Source organism: Octodon degus, unplaced genomic scaffold, assembly GCF_000260255.1.
Source record: "Octodon degus isolate 3935 unplaced genomic scaffold, OctDeg1.0 scaffold00246, whole genome shotgun sequence".
Taxonomy (NCBI): Eukaryota; Metazoa; Chordata; class Mammalia; order Rodentia; family Octodontidae; genus Octodon; species Octodon degus.
In genome coordinates this window covers 948,067-969,537 of record NW_004524822.1, presented here as the reverse complement: position 1 = coordinate 969,537, position 21,471 = coordinate 948,067, and the positions used below count along the sequence as shown (strand labels likewise).

Sequence of the window (21,471 nt, the reverse complement as noted above, 5' to 3'; positions counted from 1 at the left end):
CAAGAAGGGAAAACTGGAACGCAATTTGTAGTCCCACTGTTCCTCTGATAAGGGCTCGCGCTTGCTGAACTCGTTCTCCTTCCAGCCTGCACGTGCCACTACACAGTGTGCTCTGCCAGGGCGGGCCTAGCTCTGTCTCGATTGCCCCTGCAGCACAGCTCTGAGCAACAGGCTTCCCATCGGCTGCTCCATTCTCCCCAATGGCTTTGTTGGATGACTAAACAACTCATGTCATTTCCAGCATAGACTTAATTTTGCCATTTTATAGAACAGAAAACTGAGGGGCTGGGGAGATAACTTGGCGATCGAAGCGTCTGGCTGGCAAGCGCAAGGACCTGGGTTCAATCCCTGCTCCCTCATGCTGAGCTGGCCCCAGAACCCTAGGTACACCATGCCAGCCACCGAAACCAAACATGACGGTGCATGCCTGTAATCCCAAGGCTGGGGAGGCTGGGACAGGAGGATCACTATGAGTTTGAGCAGCACAGCGAGACCCTGTACGAATAAATAAATACATAAATAAATAAATAAATAAATAAAAGATTAAAAGAGGCCAGCCTGATATGTCAGGGGACTAAAGAGCCTGCGTAGGCAGAGCACAGCGGCCAGGGTTTGATCCCAGGGCTCTCTGAGAAGGCGAATGAGGCTGGGCTTGGTGGTGTGTGCCTGTAATCTCTGCATTTGGGAGGCTGAAAACAGGAGGATCACTACAAGTCGATCTACATAGTGAGACCTTATACGTCCTGCCCTAAATATAGGAAGAAAGAAAGAGATTTTAAAAAAAGAAGAGAAAACTAAGGTTCAGTGTGAATTAAAATGTGTTCAAGGTCACTCAATTTATAGATGTTAGAAGCTATATTCAAAGCAAGTGTACTTGAACCCAGAATCTACATTTCAACCTGAAGATAATTTTACTGGAATAGACCAGACCTGAAGACTTTTTACTAAATACTGAGACCATCGATGACAGGCAGGTCTCAAAGAACATACATCACGTCAGTACTCCAGCGAAGTCATCACCCTTCGGGTAGCAGCGACGTTGTGCAAATAAGCTTAGAAGTAATGACTTACCCACAAATCCTTCTTCACCAACCAGTTTCAGAGCAATTTTATCAGCTAACACGGAAGAGTTGCCATGAGCGATGTTAGCGAAGGGACCAGCGTGCACAAAGACAGGCGTCCCCTACAGAAGTGGAAGGACAAATTAAAACTCAAGAAGACAGGTAAGGGAAAACAGAACTCAAGAACAATTTGGAGCACAGAGTGGAACACACTGCTGGGTATTTTTCAGACTTAACCAAGTCCCTCTGCTTTTCTTTACACGGCAAATTCGATGTCCAAGATCTTCTGAGGACAGCTAAAACACTGATTCACTCCAAAGAGCACTGGGGGAAGGTGCTGGGGATTGAACCAAGGCACCGCACACTGAACTATCCACTCCCAGTCCTTTTTTATTTTGAGACAGGGCCTCAATAAAGTTACTAAGATTCCCAAACCGGGCTGGAATTTATGATCCTCCTACTTCAGCCTCCCAAAGTGTTGGAATTACAGGTACATATCATCATGAGCACTCCAAATTCTTTTTTTTTTTTGGTTTTTATGAGACAGGGTCTCATTATGCATGCAGTTCAGGCTGCCCCCTTGAGCTCACTTTTGTAGTCCAGGCTGCTCTCAAACTTGCAATGATCCTTCTGCCTTAGCCTCACCAGGGCTTGCATTATAGATGTGTGCCACCATACCTGGCTTCCAAATTCTTTTTTTTTGGCAGAACCGGAGATTGAACTCAGGCCCTTGTGCTTGCCAGGGAAGTGCTTATTTTACTGAGCTATCTCCCCAGTCCCCCCCCCTCCGCCCATTCTTAATATAGCACTATTCTATTTAACACTGAAACAGAGGCTAAAGTTATAATAGCCAGTTCCTACTATAATTTTGATTAGTTAGTGTTAGCTGTCTCAGTGAACGTGAAATAAACCATCTTATGTATCTTAGATATATTTTGGTCCTAGGGATTGAACTTGGGACCTTGCTCTTGCCAGGCAGGCAGTTATGCCACTGAGCTATATCTCCAGTCCCCTTATTTCGTATTTCTTTGCATTATATTTTTTAAAAGAATGGAGTCAAGACTCTGCTGGACTAAGAGGCTTCCTTACCTCTCTTGCCTCATTAAGAAATTAGTTCAAGAAAAATCTCAAGCATACAAGTCCATTAGAGGAATCATGATATACAAACTACATAAAGATCAAGTTGAGACTTTATTTTTAGGCCATCTTTACTTCGATAGTTAAGCTTGTTTTCTAATTCTTTAAAAAACTGTCTTATTTCCTTGTTTAACTATCATACATATTAGAAATCTGGAAATCATTGAGATAACAAAAGTGAAGAAAAAACTCACTCATAGTAAAACATCAGTGATTTTTATTAATTAAAAAAGACAACAGGAACCAATATAAGGAAACCATAAAAACTTCAGATTCTAATTCTTTAGATACAATCTCAACATATTAAACTTTCATGCCAGTTCTACACATTTCTCTTTATTAATGACAAGACTTCAGCCTCATGTAAAAAGTATTTACTTTGCCGCATTAAAACGCTCAGGCTTTTTGCCAGGCCGGCCAGGGCCATCAGGGTCTGCGCACAAAGGCTCCGCTCCACCTGTGAAAATACAGGCTGCGCCTCTGCTGCCACGGGCAAGGGCAGGGAGCCACGGGGGCCTGGGGCTGCGAGCCACGGAAAATTCCCACGAACCCTGCCGGGCTGTTAGAAAAACGTGGCACAACGAAGAGGAAGCCGAACAAAAGCAGGAAGAAAGCTACAAAAAGGAAAATCACCTTTGAGATTAAAAAAAAAAAGAGAGTTTCTCAAAGCTACTATGTGAGTTTTCTGTTTACTTTTCCTTTGAAAATCCTCAGGAGGGCAATTATATCCGAGGTCCTAGTGTTGTACATGGAAACAGAATTGGGACCGTGACATTCCGATGTACCTATTTATTGATATGAATGTATGTATGTATGTATGTATGTATACGTGTGTTCAGTTTCTACAGCTCCATCTTTCTAAATAACTAATTTCTTTCTTCCATCTAAAGAAACCTTTTGAGTGCTCTGTAGAAAACATTAGAAAAAAGTCTCAAAGCCTCCTGGCCCTTCTATCCTTGCTGATCTGAGCATGCTGCTACCAAGCTTTCTGGAGACAAGTCATAGGCGCCAACCTGGACAGGCAGCTGGCTTTCCTGTCCTCCCCTACACTGGAACCTGCACCTTAGCCATCCATCGGGAAGCACTGGGTCCTGATCTCCAGGGACACAGGTGATGGGTGCGGCTGAATGAGCCCAAACATGTCTGTCTATGCCTGGGACAACCACTCAAAGTTACTATGAGGTCCAATCAGCATCTTATGGAAATGACTAAAAGGTTAATAAATTTATCCTTCATGGAATCTTTCTGATTTTTCTAGATAATAAAACTGATCTGTTAGCAAAACATTTTTTATTTAAATTTTGCTTAAATGATAATCATCACATACATTGAGGGGTGAACTGCAATGCTGTGAAACACGCACACACTGGAAGCATCATTCTGTACTTTGCTTCTCTGATGTCCCCCAGCTTGGCACTGTAGGGAAGTAGTGGGTCTACTGAGAGATCTTGGGCCGTAGGAAGTCTTCTTAAAGAAGATGTGCGACCCTGGTGTCTTCTCTTTGTGTGCCGCTTGTGGGCTAAGTGCTCTGCTCCACCATGAGCTGCCACGGTGCGCTGCCTTCCAACAGGCACAAGCCAAAGGGGCCAAACAACCTCAGACTGAAATCTCCACAGCTGGTAGCCAAAAGCAAACTCTCTTCTTCTCAGGGACTTATTACAGTTAACACATAACCAAGATGGATGATATCGAGAGCTTTCACGAATCCGTTAGCTCCCATCTTTACCTTTGTATTTGTAGTGAAAAACATATAAAACCTGTTCTCTGGGCAACTATGAAATATACAGAGTCTGCCAAAAAATTTTATACAACAGGAAAAGAAAAACTTGCATAAATATTTTAATACTATATTTATTGAGACATCATGAGATTAATACAAGCCATCTTTGACCCCTACAATTACGAGAGGTACTCAAAATGACAGGCATTGGCTTCCAGAGGTGTATTAGTACAGTGAACAGCTGAAGTGCATATTCATTTTTTTGGCAGACCCTGTATAATGCACTACGATTCTTATTTTAAATTTATTTATTTATTTATTTATTTATTTATTTGTTACAGGGTCTCACTATGCAGTTCAGACTCTGTAGTGACCCTCTTGTCTCAGTTTCCCCCACACTGGGATTACAGGTGAGCACCACCACACCCAGTTTCAGTGGCTGGCACAGCATGCCCAGGGTTGCAGGGCCAGCACAGCATGCAGTATCGGGGATCAAACTCAAGTCCTTGTGCTTGCCAGGCAGGTGTTTAGACCACTGAGCTATCTCCTAAGCCCTATAATACATTATTATTAATGATGCTCACCTTGTTGGGCAATAGGTCTCAAAAACCATATTCCTCTTATCTAACTAAAACTATGCATCGTTTAGTCAACTTGTCTTTATTCTCTCCCCAACCCACTCTGTGGCAACCACCATTCTACTTTCTACTTGGAGAAAGCTTTTTTTAAAAAATTAATTTTATTGAGAAACAAATAGCAATGAGACAGTTTCAAAACAGGTTAGTAGGACAGTTACAATAATTAATACATTGCATATTGCTGTCTTTGTAGTAGTTATTCATAGTACAAGATGCAGACATGGTATCCTGTCCAAACACTATTAGTACAAATCTTTCTTCTCATTGAATTAAGAGAAAGTAGCTGTATATGAATTATAACTATTTTGTATATACAGATACAAAATGGTCCTTCATTTTTATCCCCTTTTTTGTTTAGTTGCCTCTCATAGTTGTGAATAAATAGAGTTTTAGCAAGGTAGCATGGTGGTCCACACCTCTAATCCTAGCACTCGAGGAGGCTGAGGCAGGAGAGCCACAAGTTCTAGCCCAGCCTGGAAAGTCTAACAACTTAGCAGGACCTCATCTCCAAATAACAAAAGGGCTGAGCAACTCAGTATGAAGGTCCTTGATTCATTTCACCAGTACTGGCAGGGGAGAGGGGCTAGCTAGAAAAACATTAGCCACAAATCTATATAAAGTGAGGACAAGAAGGGACCAACTTCCTCTTCACAGGGGAAAGCTAAGGCTCTTTCTGGGGCTAAAGGAATGTTTCAAGGTCCACAGTAGATTAACAGCTAAATCAAGATTACAGCTCTGTTTTTGAAACTCTCATTGCGGAGTTTTAATGGAAAAGTTATTAAAACATCATTGCTAGCTACTCAAATACAAGGAAAAAAAAATATATATATACACATTCAATGATGGATGTAGCTATAAAATACAGTACTTTCACTTAAATACTTTGTATGAGACATTCTGTGACTAACTCAAAGGTATAAAAATATTTATCTTCTGTTCAGTGTTTTATTTTACACGCAGAACACTCAGGAAAGTACACTGCAGAGACTAGCTCGGCTTCTCAGGATGATAAAGCTATGAATATTCTCCACAATGGGCTATGCAAACACTTCATAAGATTAATACTTCAATTAATTCATTGCTTCCCACAGCTCAGCAAAGCCTGGTCCAAAAGAACCTTCTACAGCCTGGGGTGGCAGTGCATACCTGCAGCCCAGGAGGCCAGGGCAGGAGAAGCGCCTGAGTGCAGGTCAGCCTGGATAACATAGTTAGTCTGAGGTCAGCCTGGACTACAAAGTGAGTTTAAGGTCAGTTAGCCTGGGCTAGGAAGTGAGGCGCTCTTGTCTCAAAAAAAGAAAAACAAACAAACAAAAAAACACGAACTTGCACAACAGCCACTGGACACATGTAGCTATCAAAATGTGGCTATCATGAATGAAGAAATGAATTTCTAATTTTAAGCTGTATATGGTCAGTCAATGGCTGCCACAGTGGACCGTGCACTCTAGCAAGAGTAAGCTTAGCCCAGGGGAACACTGCCAGCCCTCCATCTCCTGCTTGCGCTGCTTAAGTTCCACATAGGGTTCTCAGCCTGACTGTCAACGAGGCTCACCTGGGGCATCTAGGTCTGACACTCTTCGTCTCCTCCCTTCTCAGGAGCTTCCAGGAAGTGCAGCCAGGCTAGGACCTGTTGGTCTCCCAGGAGCCTGTGATGGCCTTGACTAACAATGAGGTGTGTTCAAAAATATCCCTGGGATAGCTCAGCAGACTAAAGTGCTTGCTTAGGCAGAGCGCAGCAGCCAGCTGGGGTTCGATCCCCAGCATGCTGCGCTGGCCCTGCCTCCAGAGGTGCACCGAGATGGCCATTGAGACTGGGCATGGTGGTGCGTGCCTACAATCTCAGTGCTTAGGAGGCTGAAAACAGGAGGATCACTATGAGTCAGATCTTCGTAGTGAGACCCTGTAGACCCTGTACTAAATACATTAAAAAAAAAAAAAAAAGCACTGGGGCATAAATTTGCAGCTCGTCAGTGATTTTTAGATTAACTATTAATGAAGATGCCAAGATCAGTGATTAGCTATGCTAATCTGAGTGACTATGATGATTCAAGACAGCAGAATTCATGCATGCAAATTTTAAAAGAGACTGCTATGTTCTACCTTTTAAACAAGGCCCACTATCTGTTCATGCAATCTGAAAGCAGCCTATATCTCAAATGAAAAATAGACACAGATGTGAGTTCAGTAACAACTGCTCACGGGGAACCCAACCTATTAATTCACTCATTAAGTGCAAGACTTTCAGCATGGGAAAGTCTTAGAGGGGCAAGTCATTTTTCACAAAACACATAGTTACTTAGAACAACTTATCTCTAATAAATTTCTTGTTTTATTAAAAAATGTGTTTGTCTGTTTTGTTTTGTTTCCTTTGGTGGTGGTGGTGGGGATGAAGCCCAGGGCTTCCAGAGGCCTGGAGGACACACGGTAGGTGAGCTGTGCCAACCCTGCTGAGTGTCCACTGAGAGAGAAAGGAAGACACTGTCACACAGAGGGGCGAGGAGCTGCAAGTGTCACTAGGAGGCAGAACCTGGGGTCAGTCAGCAGGGACTCTAGGGACAGGGCAGGGTGTTATGTGTCAGATCGTTTCTGCTCTAGTTCTCAGGACTGGCTCTGGCTGTTTTCAGACAGAGCCCAGTGGAGCCAGTCTGCACCAGCGACTGCCACATCCCAGCCCCTTCACTCGGTGCCACAGGCTTTGGCTAAGGCAGCGCTCCCGCCCCAGCCTCCTCACTCAGGAGGCCTTTGCGCTGCACCTGCACCGGGCCCCTCACAACTCTGGCTTTAAGGCTCCCTCCTCATCAGCTTACTGTTCTTCCTGCGCAGTCCCCTGGGTGCACCCCTGCCACACCCTCTGCCCCAGGCCCAAACTCCATACTTCCTCGGTGACCTCCATCTGTGCCTGGGTTTCACGTGATGAACAACAGGCAGGTAGCCACTACTCAGATGCACACCCGGTCACTCCGTCCATCTTGCCTCTCATGTTTCCTGTTCAGCCCTTCTACCAGCTAACAGGCTGCATAATTACTAGGCTCAGCTCGCCTCCTACACCAGATGGGAGGCCGCCAAAGGGCTGGGACCTTGCATTGTTCCTTGCTGTGTCCTCAGCACTTGCCCTCACTGGCGCATGTCATGTGAGAAATATGAAGTCTACATACAAAGTAACCCGAGTGGACTGTCACCTCTGTTGACACTTTATATGGGGGAAACTGAGGCTGGCGTTATTAAATAAGTCCAGGACACAGCTGTAAGCAGCAGTGCCCACTCCAACACAGCCTTCTGCAGGCTGAAAAAACAGATGGACGTTCCATCTGTATGTCTGCTGTGTCCCCAGCAAACTTGGCCTCAGGTCACCTTCGCTATCTTTCCCACTGCAGTATGAGGAGAAATAGGCCATCTGTACCAATGATGGTACAGAAATTCTCCCTCCATCTCTGGTGACATCTGGAAGGGAGTCAGAAATGGGCCACAACAGATTTACATGGCTGCCAGTAAAGGCTACAAACAAGGGACTTTGCCTCCAGAGAGCTGTCTGTGAGAACACCTGCCAGGACAAGATTGCCTCCCCCACTGGGTCCCTTCCCCACAGCATGTCTCTCTGCTCAGCATGACCTTGAACCTGCCTCCTGTTTGGGCCCAAAATCTGGGGTCTGATTACCTAAGAGGAAGAGAAGGGCCAGTCCCTAAATCAAATGAGTATGATCAGGGACGAGAAAGCAAGATCAAAATAGAGGCATTTTGATGGAAAAACATCAGTTCCATAAAAACAGGACAAAGATTTCAATTCTATGTTTTTATACAAAAGTACAAAAATAATACGGTCATAAAAGCAAAGTAGAGCACACTCTCCTAGAAAATACTCATTGGCATTTACTGTATTTTGCTTGGGAAAATCCAAACAAACCACAAAATCCAAAACCTAATGACTGAGAGATTAAGCAAAAGAAAAAATAAAAACAGAAAATGTCACACAACATGTTGAGGTGTTACACAGATACTGACTTTCTACTCTGGTTAAATAAGCAAGATTTGAATCAGACCTAAGAAGCTGTGCATTTTTTTAAACTTTTTTTTCAGATGATTGAGAAGTTATTCTGATGCCCCATGGCCGGTCATACTCATGTTCTGTGGTCACAGGGGCAATCAAATTAAGGCAACTGCTAGAAATGATTACTATCAAAAGAAAATCACTTACTTCAAGGGTCTGCATCAGATTTGGCTTTATTGCGTCTTTCATCAAAACTGTCAAGGCACCTGTCACTCCCTAAAGGAGAGAGAGAGAGGAACAAATAAACTTTGATTACAGACAAGGATGAGCAATGGGTGACCCAGAGGCCTGTTCTGACACACTGCATTCTGGGTTGGCATCCCACAGGTTGCCCTCAGTCCTGGGCAACAGAAGACGACACAGGGGACACAGGGACCACCTGTCCTCTACCACAGCTAAGGATGGATGGCAGTCAAAATATGTTGGCAGGACAGTGAGTGAACAGAAGTCTCGGTTGTTCTCTAGGTCTGGGACGATGTCTAAGAGGCTTTCCATGAAACAGAGATGCCTAAGTTTTGGGTTGGTTTTCTTTTTGAGACCGAGTCTCACTATATAATGCTGCAGGCTAGCCTTGTACTTATGTAGCTCAGGCTAGCCTCAAATTCAGTGCTCCTCCTGCCTCAAGCCCATGAGTGTTGGTACTACAGGTGTGTGTCACCATGCCTGGCTCTCTCTGATATGTATTCTGAGTGCACTTCCGGTCACCTAGGCACACTGTTTTCCTGTTGGGAGCCATGGAAACTGGAAAATGAGTCAAAGGTGTGTAGCGGGGACTAGGCCTCAGTGCCTAGAACAAACAAGCTACCACAGTCCTGGGATGAACATCCGGTCTGGTAAAAGTCAGCTACTGGTTGCTAGGCAACCTTGTGTCACGTGTTACTAACTTTGCAAAGGTACAAATATAGGTTGGTTTTGTTGTGGGGTTGTGTTTGTCTCGCCTACCAGGCATACCAGCAACCACATAGCCCAGATTTTGCCTTCTTGTCTTTTCTCATTCCTGCCACTGTTTCTCCTTGGCTAGAACCTATTTGACTGAGATCAATGGATCACTGCATTTTCCCTGTCCAAAAAAGTAAGATGAAGCCCTAAACCCGGGTATTACAGGGTGGGAGTGGAGAGAGATCAGGAGAGGCACAGGGCTCTACGCTGGCTCGGTCGGCCGTGCTAGAAAGGCTCCTAGTTTGCATCTGGAAGGTGTCAAGCTCTCAACCCTCTCTCTGTAGACTGCAGGTAAAGCCATTTCCCAACCCTTCCAAACTTCCCTCAAAATCCTTTTTGGAGAGAAAAAAGAGGGGGAACCAGGGCAAATATATGAGGGTTAGGGGGAAAGGGTATCCAAGAAGAGCATGAGGTGCTTTTTTTTTAACTGAACTGCCACTGGTGAATTCCTTTTTCAAAAAGACCCCTTCTTCCCTTGCTAAGGACTCTGAGTAGCATCTTGGTATTTTCAGTAAATTACTACAGCTGGTGAGATGGCACACGCCTGTTCTCCTGGCCCTCCGAAAGGCCGAGGCAGAAGGGCTGCTAGTTTGAGCCCAGCCCAGGCACCTGAGGGAGTCCACGTCTCAAAATAAAAAGGACCAGAGCTGGAGTTCAGTGTGAAGGCCAGGGGTCCATTCCCTAGCACGGCCTGCTTCCGTCAGCTGGCGGTGTTTGGGAGGCTCTAACATGAGTGCAGGCCTGTGGAAGCAGCGCCGGCGATGGAGAAAAAGTAGTGCTGCCCTTGGCTGCAGAGTGTGCACCTTTGCACCGGGCTCCCCTCAGCTCTAGCAGGGAGTGGCATCTCTGTCACTCCAGAATGCAGGCCCGTCCCCCTCTACTCCTGTCACCAACAACATCAAATGTTTGTCTTATCTGAGTAGTTTCTATTGTTAGAATATTTAATCGTCTGGGATTTCTTTTAAAACTCCAATCAATTTCCTACCTGACTTTACAATGTACATATTGTAAGGAATATAAATACCACACAGATCAGAGGCGACAGGAAGGAAGCGGACATTTCTCCATGACCACCTACTCAGCCCCCACAGCAAACCTCATTTCTGGGGGCCTCTTCCACACCAGGTGTTACCAAACCCACGGGAGGAGAGCTTCACCTGCGAAGGAAACCCTCAGGACTGTCATTTCTGTGGAAGGGATGTCACCCACATCCTTATCCCATGTCCATGGGGTACAGTATGGTCATCTACCAGGGCACCAAGAGTGACACATCTGAAGAAACCGAGCAGCTCCTAAAATTCACCCTCAGTTTTCTAGTAATGACCTTCAACTGGTAGCTCCAACTAGATGAAGCACAAAGAAATCAGGCACTTTTTTTGTAAACAAGAAACACACAAGACTTAAAAGCCTACACTCTGGATTCTTTTTTTTTTTTTTTTGGTGGTCCTGGGGCTTGAACTCAGAACCTTATTCTATTGAGCTATCTCCCCAGCTCCTCACACTCTGGATTTGTTCTGAATATGAAACTCTTTAGCAAACATAAAAATAGCCTTAAGGAAAGATTTGAAGTTCACTTGTAAACCCTTCTGACATGTATTTATAACTATCTAAGATTGAAAGGACATAGACAAACATACTTATATTGAAACTATAACAGTATTGTAGATAGATATGATGCGATTTAGGTAACTTTTCTTTTTCTTTTTTTAAATGTATTTGGTTGTTGTAATATCTCCCTAGGCAGCTCAGACTTGTGGTGATCTTCCTGCTTTCTCCCCAGTCTCCCCCGTGCTGGGATTACAGGTGTGCACCACTACACCCAGACTCTGGTTGGCTCAGCCCATCCTGGGGGCGGGGCTGGCGCGGCCTGTGGTGCCGGGGATTGAACCATGGTCCCTGCGCTTGCCTAAGCAGGTGCTTTAGTCCACTGAGCTATCTCACAGGCCTGATTTAGGTAATTTTTAAAAAGCAGCACCTTTACAGTAATTTGTATTTTTTTTCTCTCTAAGCTTTATAAGCACTACAGGCTGCTGCACAAGCATCCTTATCTCATGTGCTTGCCAGCACTCGTGAGATGAGTCACTCAGATTCATTTCTTCAAAAGCAGCCAAAAAGTAATCAAGACACTTTGGCAGAGGATTTGAATTATATCCCACGTCCTTGGAGTGAATCAATAAGATATTACTTGGCCTGGCCCCTTTCACAGCTGTGTTTCAAGCACCAGTTTCCGTCTTAAGATTCCATTCTTGAATGAAGCTCAGTATGGAGGGAGCAAGCTTCCATTTAGAGCAGTGGCTGTCCTAGGTCAGCCCTTATGGCAACTGAGGTTCTTTTCTTTTTTTTTTTTGCGGACCTGGGGATTGAGCTCAGGCCCTTGCGCTTGCCAGGCAAGCACTTATTCTACTGAGCCATCTCCCCGGCCCTTCTTTTGGTTTGAGACAGGGTCTCACTATATAGTTCAGGCTGGCCTCAAACTTGCAGCGATCCTCCTGCCTCAGCCTCCCAAGTGCTGGGATTACAGGCTTGCACCACCATACTCTCTGGGTTGTTGGTGAAAAGAAATGGGACATTAGGGGAGCAAACTAAACAGCGAAACAGGCATCAGTATACCGGTCACTATTAAAGCCTTACTGAGAGTACCACTGTGCTCCAGAGAGGAGTTCGAAGACTAAGACTGATGGAGGCCAGGACTTGCTTTCATTCCATGAAACCTTGAAGTATGACACTAACAAACAAACTTGCAAGATGCCAGTGCTGACAATGTGCCCCATTTTAACTACAGCTTCCCATTCCTGAAGGCAGAGCGACTTCCTCCTATCTCTTGGGAAAGGTGACTTGCCCCATTTAAGGTAGGAATAAATCATACATTTTTAAAAAGCCATCAAACGCACCAACCTCATCCCAGGCAGCAGCAGGGACCAAGACCAGTGGGAATGGTGAAAATCTCAGGAAATGAGCGTCCTGTGTTTTGGCTGCAGCCAGGCACTGTCACATGATAAGTGATCTCAGTGCCTTTAACAGCATGAAGCTGCAAGGCGAAGAGGCGGATGGGGAAAAAGAACATGTGTCATGTGTGCAGAGTCCTCCTGAATCGCCACCACGCGTCGCTGGGATAGATGAAGAGGTCCTGCACCGTCGATGGACCGGTAGCTCTCACAGGGCGAGCCGGCTATAAGACTCACCAAGTCGTCTGCCGTCACAGGCTGCCCGTTTTTGTCGCTGGCCACCACCATCCTTCCCAGCCGTTCCTTCATGTCCTGGAGACTGTCTGTCAGGGCCAGCACTGCCATGATCTCGCTGGCCACTGCAATGTCAAATTGTGCCTGGGCAAGTCAAAAGCAAAGGCAGCAGTCAGTGACAGTGCCACACAAATGGCTCTTTCTACAGGAAGCGGGGTCTCAGCAAGGAAGTAGGAGTGTGTGTGTGTGTGTGTGTGAGAGAGAGTTCGTGTGTGTTGGCGTGTGCACAGCATGCAGATGAGTGCCACGTGGGTGGTTGCCTGCAGTTACCATGCTGTCCACTGTGCTCTGCTCAGTAGGACTTGGCTGGACGAGGCTCCTGCTCGCGCGGTCACATGGTGTGCTTGGGTATCTGTCTCAGTCTCAAGACTAAGTATTGACGTCACTCGCTATCTAATACCTCTCCATTGAAGGGCTCTGATGTGCCATGAAGGTAGAGACCACAGTGGGGCTCACTGCTGAGCTCCCGGCATACCAAACAGCCTGCTGGAAGCAACAGACCCATCAGGGAGGCTGCGCTGCTGTCCAGCAGATATGGAGCAGACAGTGCCCAGAAGACAGTCCTGCTGGCTTACCACATGGAGGGCCAACTTCCCAAAGATACAGCTCGGCACAGCAGCCACAGAATCAAATTCTGCTGCCCACCAGGGTATGGCCACGCAGAGCTCCAGGCTCCCAGCCACAGCTCCAGAGAGCGGTAGCTGTGGAAAGTTCCCAGGACTTCCTGTCCTCCTTTGGCTCTGGCTCCAGGCTGTATGAAGTCCCAAGGGAGCTAAAAGGGACACAGGAGTGTGCCTTTCCCTCCTCATGATGCAGCCACTGGGAAAGTTTCTCTGCACAAATCCTTCATAAAGCTCCAGCTTAACTCCCTTCTTTCCCAGGGAAATGTCAGCCAGATGGTCAAGGTTACACAGAGAAAGATGTGCCCTGCTGGGGTCACTGCCTGAGCCATTTTATTACCCGCTTCTGTCACTGCCAAGTGAGGAGAGCAATACGGAGCTTTCTGTCTCCTTGTGCAGGACTATGATAGTCAATCATTTCATGAAAATATATGTCCTGAAAGTCATATACAACTATATTCAATTATTACAGTCTCAATAGAACTTCTAAACATGAGTGATTTTTCATTGTATGAAATCTAGGACTCTGTACTACTATTATAAACAGTGCATGGAAGACAATGACTAAAATACTAAGAATTCTTCATGAAACACAAGACTGGGAATATTCTCAAAAAAGGCACAGTGTAAATCAACAGAATTTATAATGCACATATAGATAGCGTTCATTTGCCACTACTTTACAATTTCCAACTTTTTAACGCAATTACCAAACAATCCCCAGTAGAGCCAATTTAAATTACATTAAACTCATTCTGCTAACTGAATAATGTACAGAGTAGAAGACTGCTCAGTTATTTTGCAAACAAAATATTTCAAAATCCTATCAAGGGGAAAATGCGATTTTTATTGTTTATCAAATTGTCACAAATTCACAGAATGCCGGGGCTGGTGAGATGGCTCAGTAGTCTAAAGCACCTATTTAAAACAAGCTTAGCAAAGCACAGGGACCGCGGTTCAATCCCCCAGCCCCACATGCCAGCCAGCCCCCGCCCCCTGGTGGGCTGAGCTGAGCTGGCCACACACACACACACACACACACACGCGCGCGCGCGCATAAATAAAAAATAAAAAAAATTAAAAAAAAAACAAACAAAAAAACAAATTCACAGAATGCCGTCTAGCATATCAGCTGATTTACTTTTCCTGGAAGAAATGTACCTCAGCCTGTGAAGTTTGCATCTAAAACTCTGCGCTATACCTCTATGATTTTTCCTAAAGACATTGTAAGAAAAGTATACACACAAACAAGCATTTGTGTTTACTACAGCTTATTTAGAATAGCTAGCTCTACAAATGTCCTACATGTCCATTAGCTGGGAATTGCTGAATCAATTACAGTACATCTTGGACCGAGGAGATAGCTCAGTAGAATAAGCGCCTGCCTGGCAAGTGCAGGGTCCTGAGTTCAATCCCTGGTACAAAAAAAAAAAAAAAAAAAAAAAAAATTACGGTATGTCTGTAAGATACAAATGATGCTGCATGATGCTGCAGCTTTATGTAATGCTAGATGTTTTCCAGAAAGTCTTATGGTTAAGAGGAAGCAATTAAAGTTCTTAACTATAATACAATCCTTTTTTACCTGAAACTATGTATGAAGCAATACAAAACCATACTTTGGGAAAATCAGTTAACGACCCTCATGTTTCTCACTGTAAACCCGACTTACAGACTGGTTTCGCTAATGTATGAAACAGGCCTACGACACGAGGACCACAGCAGACATTCAAGTCTTGGCTGCTGATAACTGTCCATCTTTCCAGGGACCAGCTAAACAGTACCAAATCTGTAGTGATGAGGGGAAATGACCTTCTTTCCCACTCTTTTTTCTTTCCTCACCCACATTTCAGAGGCAACTAGATCTTATTTACAAAAATACAGGGTCTCACTAGGCAGCTCAGACTTGTAGTGATCCTCCTGTTTCAGCCTTCCCAGGGCTGGGATTACAGGCAAACGCCACCATGCCTGGTCTTGACGCACCTGGGGACAGGGCCAGTGCAGCATGTGGTACTGGGGATCAAACCCAGGTCCTTGGCCTTGCCAGGCAGATGCTTAGACCACTGAGCTATCTCTGTGGCCCTTCACTGTGATTTGGATGTACAGTTTTGTGAATCTCTTTGCATAATGGCATCTTTATTTCTCTATCTACAAATTGTCTTTTTATTCTATTTACAGTATTTATTCACCAAGTATTTACCACCTACTAAAAATATTATGTAGGACAGGTCTGCATACAGGCTTTTTATTAATTTATATTTTCCTTTGGTGCTTAGGACTGAACTCAGGGCCTTTGTACCTAGCTATATCCTCAGCCCTTTAAAATTTTTTTTATTTTTTTTCATTTTGAGACAGGGTTTCACTAAGTCACTGAATTACCCATGCTGGCCTGGAACTTGCAATACTCCTGCCGCAGCCTCCCAGATTGGCGGGATCATAGGTGTCAGGGCACTCTTTTTTTTTTTTTTTTTTTTGCGGACCCAGGGATTGAACTCAGGCCCTTGCACTTGCCAGGAAAGCGCTTATTCTACTGAGCCATCTACCCGGCCCCCTAAAAGCCTTTTTTTGTTGGGGGGAGGCAGAACCGGGGATTGAACTCAGGCCCTTGAGCTTGCAGGGAGGCACTTATTCCATTGAGCCATCTCCCCGGCATTTTTAAAAATTATTATTTTATTTATTTTTTTAGGGTAATTTTACATAAGGCAGCCAGGGAAGGCCTTACAGAAAAGTGTCAGAATGTGGATTTCTGGAAGGGTTTTCTACATGTGGCATGCTAATCCTGACCACACATGTTGCAAACCTTCCCTCCTAGGCTGCTAGGGGTCTTTTTTAAAATTTTATTTATTTATTTATTTATTTTACTTTGATATTCTCGATTATTTATTATTCTCCTCTGTTAATACACATGGTGAGCTAAAGTATTATATAGACTCTCACAAGGGACCTCAAAATCATGCTAGAAGAGCGAAACCTTACGTGAATTAAAGTCTGTGGCTAGACAAGTTATGCACTGCACAACTCAGGGGGATGCCACTGCACAAATGGTGCCTCCCAGGAGTCCACAACTTGCCGGTCCCATATGCTCCTAGCGAGAAACAATGACCCTATATGGTTACTTTAAAAATGACATTGTTTTGACAATGACCCTATATGGTTACATTTAAAATGACATTGTTTTGCTTAAAATAAAAATATGTATAAATTTCAAGTATCAGTCAGTAGAGATGATTGGGAGAATGTGTGAATGTGTTGCTTGCTGGGACTGGAATCCAGGGCCTCACACACTAGGCAGGCACTTCAGCACTGAGCTGCTAGGGGTCTTTAACGCTTTTGTGTCAGGTGTTTTGTTGTTTTTCTTTTATGTGCACTCAGCCTTGCGTCATTTTCCTATTGAAGCCTTTAATTGTTCACTGTATCGGAATTATCTATTTTCTTTTTTTTAAAAAAATTTTTATTTATTTACTTGATACAGGGTCTCGCTATGTAGTTCGGACTCACAATGATCCTTCTGTCCCTGCCTCCCCAGTGCTGGGGTTAGGGGCTGGCACAGCACGCCTGGGGCTGCTGGGCCGGCGCAGCGTGCTGCTGCCAGGCAGACGCTTAGACCATCCAGCTGTCTCCCCAGCCCCAGAATTATCTGTTTCCTTGATAGGTTCTGCCTATCATTTCAGGGATTGTTCCTCTCTACAGCCTCTGCGAATGTTTGATTTATTCTGACTAGTTTATTTCCTACTTCTTAATTTTATATTTTCAGTTCTAACGTTTTATGCTAGTGTTTTCATTTTGCTGAAGGATTTGAGGTTAAAAAAACCAAAAAACAAAAAGTGCAAAAAATAACCCACCGCGTTCTTCAGCGCCCTGTTTCCACTTTCCCGAGGCTGCGTGGCGTCTGGCGCTGCCGAGCAGTCTTATTCCTTGGGGACCAATCAGGACTCTTTGGCAGCTACCAGGGTTATTATGTTTTTTAATTCCTTGGTGTTCTGAAATTTCTACCTGGTGAGTATAAATCTTGTTTCACTAATCCTGTTCTGTCTTGTCTTGCAGCATGTGAAGTCATGCTTTCCCTCGGGTCAAGTAACTTTTTAATTACTTCTTTGGCTTCATCTTGCCTTTTTATTCCAGGCATATTCTCCTGCAACACCTCCTGGACCTGACTGCAACTCCTTCATGTGTGCTGCTTCCTAATCCTTCCTTTCTGATCTGTTTCCCTTGTAAATTATGTCTTCCGACAAGTTCTCAGTGTAGATGCCCTTTCTGAGGTACGAGGCAGCTCAGCCTCTGACCTGGATCTTTCTTGTGACAACCATGGCTTTACGCGCAGGATTTAGCGCACCATTTGAAGCAGTCAGTTCTTGTTCATTCCACCTGACAGCTGCTGTAACGTCTGAGGTTACCCACCTCACGGCTCTCAAGCACACAGGCCACCTGAACCACTATGTGGTTTCCCTGGTGCAGGCGCTTCTCTTTGGGAAAGCTGTGTCAGCCTTCACACTGAGCACGGCCCTGCCCAGGGAGTGTCCTGGCTGTGCGCTCCAGCTCACCTGCGAACTCTGGGTGAGGCCAGCCTGGGCGCTGAGACCTCAGGTCCCGGCAGTGCTGCTGCCTGGCCTCTCACACGGAGCTGTTCTCACAGCTGTGCTGGTCCCCAGGTGTCCTCTGTGCAGACAACCCCAGATGGCCTCTCCTCCTGAGAGGACAGACACAGATGCTCGCTTCCTTTGAGCAAGACCCCATCACCAAGATACTGTCACAAGACAACTGCCGCCCAGGGGGCAGGGTAGGGACACAGGTCTGGCTGGGGTGTGTTGGCTCTCTCAGCAATTGGCAGGGACATTGTCCCTAGCCTGAGGATCACACTCAGCCCAGCCTGTGACACAGGTATGCAGACTGTGGCAGCAGAGGTGTCACAGGAAGGTTCATTTTGCCAACACTGACTATGTCCCAGCCTCAACACGAAGGTACCTCCTGCCTCTGAATTTAGAGGCTCCTCACACCCTGCCATCATGCTTCGGACTGTCCTTCTGCCTCCCACCCCACCCAGCCCTTCCATCTTCCCATCCTCAGATACTTCCCCAGATGTGGTAGTAACAACTCCGCCTTCTTACTGGGATGATCTCGAGCCAGCACCAGGGGATGGGGGAGGAAGGCGGTGCAAGGCTTCTAGGTCCAGTCCCCATGTTTGCTTCAAAGTATTTCCAAAGGTCCCAAAGTCTGTTTGGTATGCAGACTGGATATTGTAATGAACGTAACTCTCTTTTTTACACCACTACTAAAAATTTAATGGAAAGGCTGTAAATCTAAAACTTTCCAAAAATATAAAGTTTAATATGTACACACACACACACACACACACACACACACACACACACAAATCAGAGGTCTGCTTTGCCTGGCTAGAAAATTTTGGAGTGAATTTCTATTCCTTAAGAGCCTCTGATCACAGCAGAGGCCAACTGAAAGGAGAGCGTATCAAGTGCCCACATTCTCCACGGCTGGACATGACCCATCCTCCTCAGCCGCTCCTCACGCTATTCAGCCTGACAGCTGTTTTGTTCTTTGGTTGATGGGAATCAAGTAAAGTGTCTGCCATGCTCACTTATCAGTCCTTATGCAGATGCCATACAAAGTCATGGGTTTTCCGTAAGATATCCCAAGAATTTGTGTTCCCAGCCTGAATCATCCCAAAGAGAGGAAGAACTGGGAGGAGGACCCTGACTCTCCTGCCTCCTGAGACTCCTCCTGAGGCTCACTCCAGCCCTGCCCCAGATGGAAACCCACTGGACAATGGAGGCGCTGCAGGTCAGGACAGGCGGGCATGGGACTGATGCCAAGGGAAGGGGCTGAGAAAAGGAACACAGCGATGGGAGAAACCCAGCTGAGGAGGAGCAGAGCAGCTTCAGGGAAGAAGGAGCACCTACCTGCCGGGAACACCCCTTCTCTGTGCTGGCCTGCCCAATCGTTATTTTTCGTAGAAATCGATCATTGGTATCCAACACTGAAAGAGAACAGATTACTCATTCAGTCGACAACCAGGGATTGGCTGCCTGGGTTACAGAGGAAACCCGCTAATGCCTTAGGGAGATCAAAGGGGTTGCAGAAAGAATGTGTTAGGTGATGATGCCACGGGGCTGGTCTAAAATTAGGCAGCAAGGAGAAGAGCTTCTAAAATGATGACATTTCACAGGATACCTGAGTTGCAACGGGTCAGGCCGGTTTCACACAAAGTTATATGGAAGAACTGCATGCCCCAGTAAGCCTACTCCTATGTTATTATCTAAAAGAACTGAAAGCGGGGACTTGTACATGTACACCCATTTGTACACTCACGTTCACAGTGGCTTGATCTGCAACAGCCTAAATGTGGAAGGAGCCCAAGTGTCCAGTGACATGAGTGGACAAACATGTGGCATGTACCTGGCATGTACTACCCAGACATGAAAAGAAGGGCATTTTAACCCATGGTACAATGTGAAAGAAAACCAGACACACCAGGCAGAGTGAAATATGCCAGACTATTAACTTACAAATATTGCCTGATTCCACTTACATGAGGCACCTAGAATAGGCAAATTCACCAAACAGACAATTGAACAGAAATTACCAGGGGCAGAGGAGGAGTTGTTATTTAATAGGGACAAAATTTTTGTGATGAGGATTTTGTAATAGTGGTGATGGTATAATTATGGTGCATCTATTTGATAGCATGGATTATAAACTGGTAAATGGTTAGTGATGACTAGGATGATATGCACATTTTGCCATAATAAAAAAGTATATAAAGTATTCCTGGGGGAAAACAGTCGATTGTGATTAGGACTGGCCCTGATCTTGTTTCACTGGTTTGTTTGAATTGCACTGATACACATTTTGTCTGTGAATTTAAGATTTGGTTTAGTAAAAATCAAATTTACAATGCCAGGAAACAAAGCCAGGACAGAGACTTCACCAGTAATTTATGTGGCAGCTTATAGTGAGAACTGAAATACAATTTACTACATGGATAATATGGCTCTGATAAAAGGGGTGACAGAGGTCACATATTTGGGGGTGGTACACATCTGCAGAATAAGTGACACTCATCTTTCTCTGATACACAAAGCACTTACAAGCCACACACATGAATCAACCCAGAGCATATTCATGCATGTGGAAATCTTTCTTGTGACCTAAAAACTAGAAGGCTCCCTCCTCAACAGTGTCACTAGCTATTGCTTTTATTTCCAAGATACAAAGGGAAAATACCCTCCTTATCTGAGGAATTGAATCTACAATCTTGGCACCAGACAGAGGTGAGATTTTTACCAAATGTCCTTGACATTGACAATGGAAACTCAGGTGTTGTTTTCTTTTGTGTGTATGTGTAGGAAAGAGAAAACAAGCAAGAATAAAAAATAAAAACCGCTCAGCGAGGTCAGTTATGATCAGTGGCCCCTGAGCCTCCCAACTGGACAATCTCCATCTGCCAGCACTTTGATACACAAGGAAAGAAGCGTGGAGAGACAGCGCCGGGGCAAGTGAGAGCCAGGCGGGCACTGGGCGACTCTACCTTGCTGAGGAAAACAAGTAAACGGGCAAAGGAGGTCCTAAGAAGCCAAGAGGCAAGATGTCATCCTATGCATTCTTTGTGCAAACATGCTGAGAGGCGCACAAGAAGAAGCACCCAGATGCTTCCGTTAACTTTTCAGAGTTTTCTAAGAAGTGCTCAGAGAGGTGGAAGACCATGTCTGCTAAAGTGAAAGGGAAATTTGAAGATACGGCAAAAGCAGACAAGGCTTGTTATGAAAGGGAAGTGAAAACTATAATCCTCCTAAAGGAGAAACAAAGAAGTTCAAGGATCCCAGCCCACCCAAGAGGCCTCCTTCGGCATTCTTGTTCTGTTCTGAGTATCACCCAAAATCAAAGGAGAACATCCTGGCCTCTCCATTGGTGATGTCGCAAAGAAACTTGGAGAAATGTGGGATAATACTGCAGCAGATGACAAGCAGCCATAAGAGAAGTCTGTGAAGCTGAAGGAAAAGTATGAAAAGGATATCGCTGCCTACTGGGCCAAAGGAAAACCTGATGCAGTGAAAAAG

General features: G+C 45.1%; 1 protein-coding gene across 1 annotated transcript in view; it reads right to left on the bottom strand.

The window, feature by feature from the left end:
* Mthfd1l (methylenetetrahydrofolate dehydrogenase (NADP+ dependent) 1 like) overlaps nt 1-21,471 on the bottom strand; it is a 222,858-nt gene that overhangs the window by 115,254 nt on the left and 86,133 nt on the right. Inside the window, exons 17-20 of the mRNA XM_004645991.2 lie at nt 19,315-19,391; nt 12,723-12,863; nt 8,749-8,817; nt 1,072-1,183 (exon numbers count right to left, since the gene is read on the bottom strand). Of these exons, the coding sequence (XP_004646048.1) occupies nt 1,072-1,183; nt 8,749-8,817; nt 12,723-12,863; nt 19,315-19,391 (399 nt within the window). The remainder of the gene's footprint in view (nt 1-1,071; nt 1,184-8,748; nt 8,818-12,722; nt 12,864-19,314; nt 19,392-21,471) is intronic.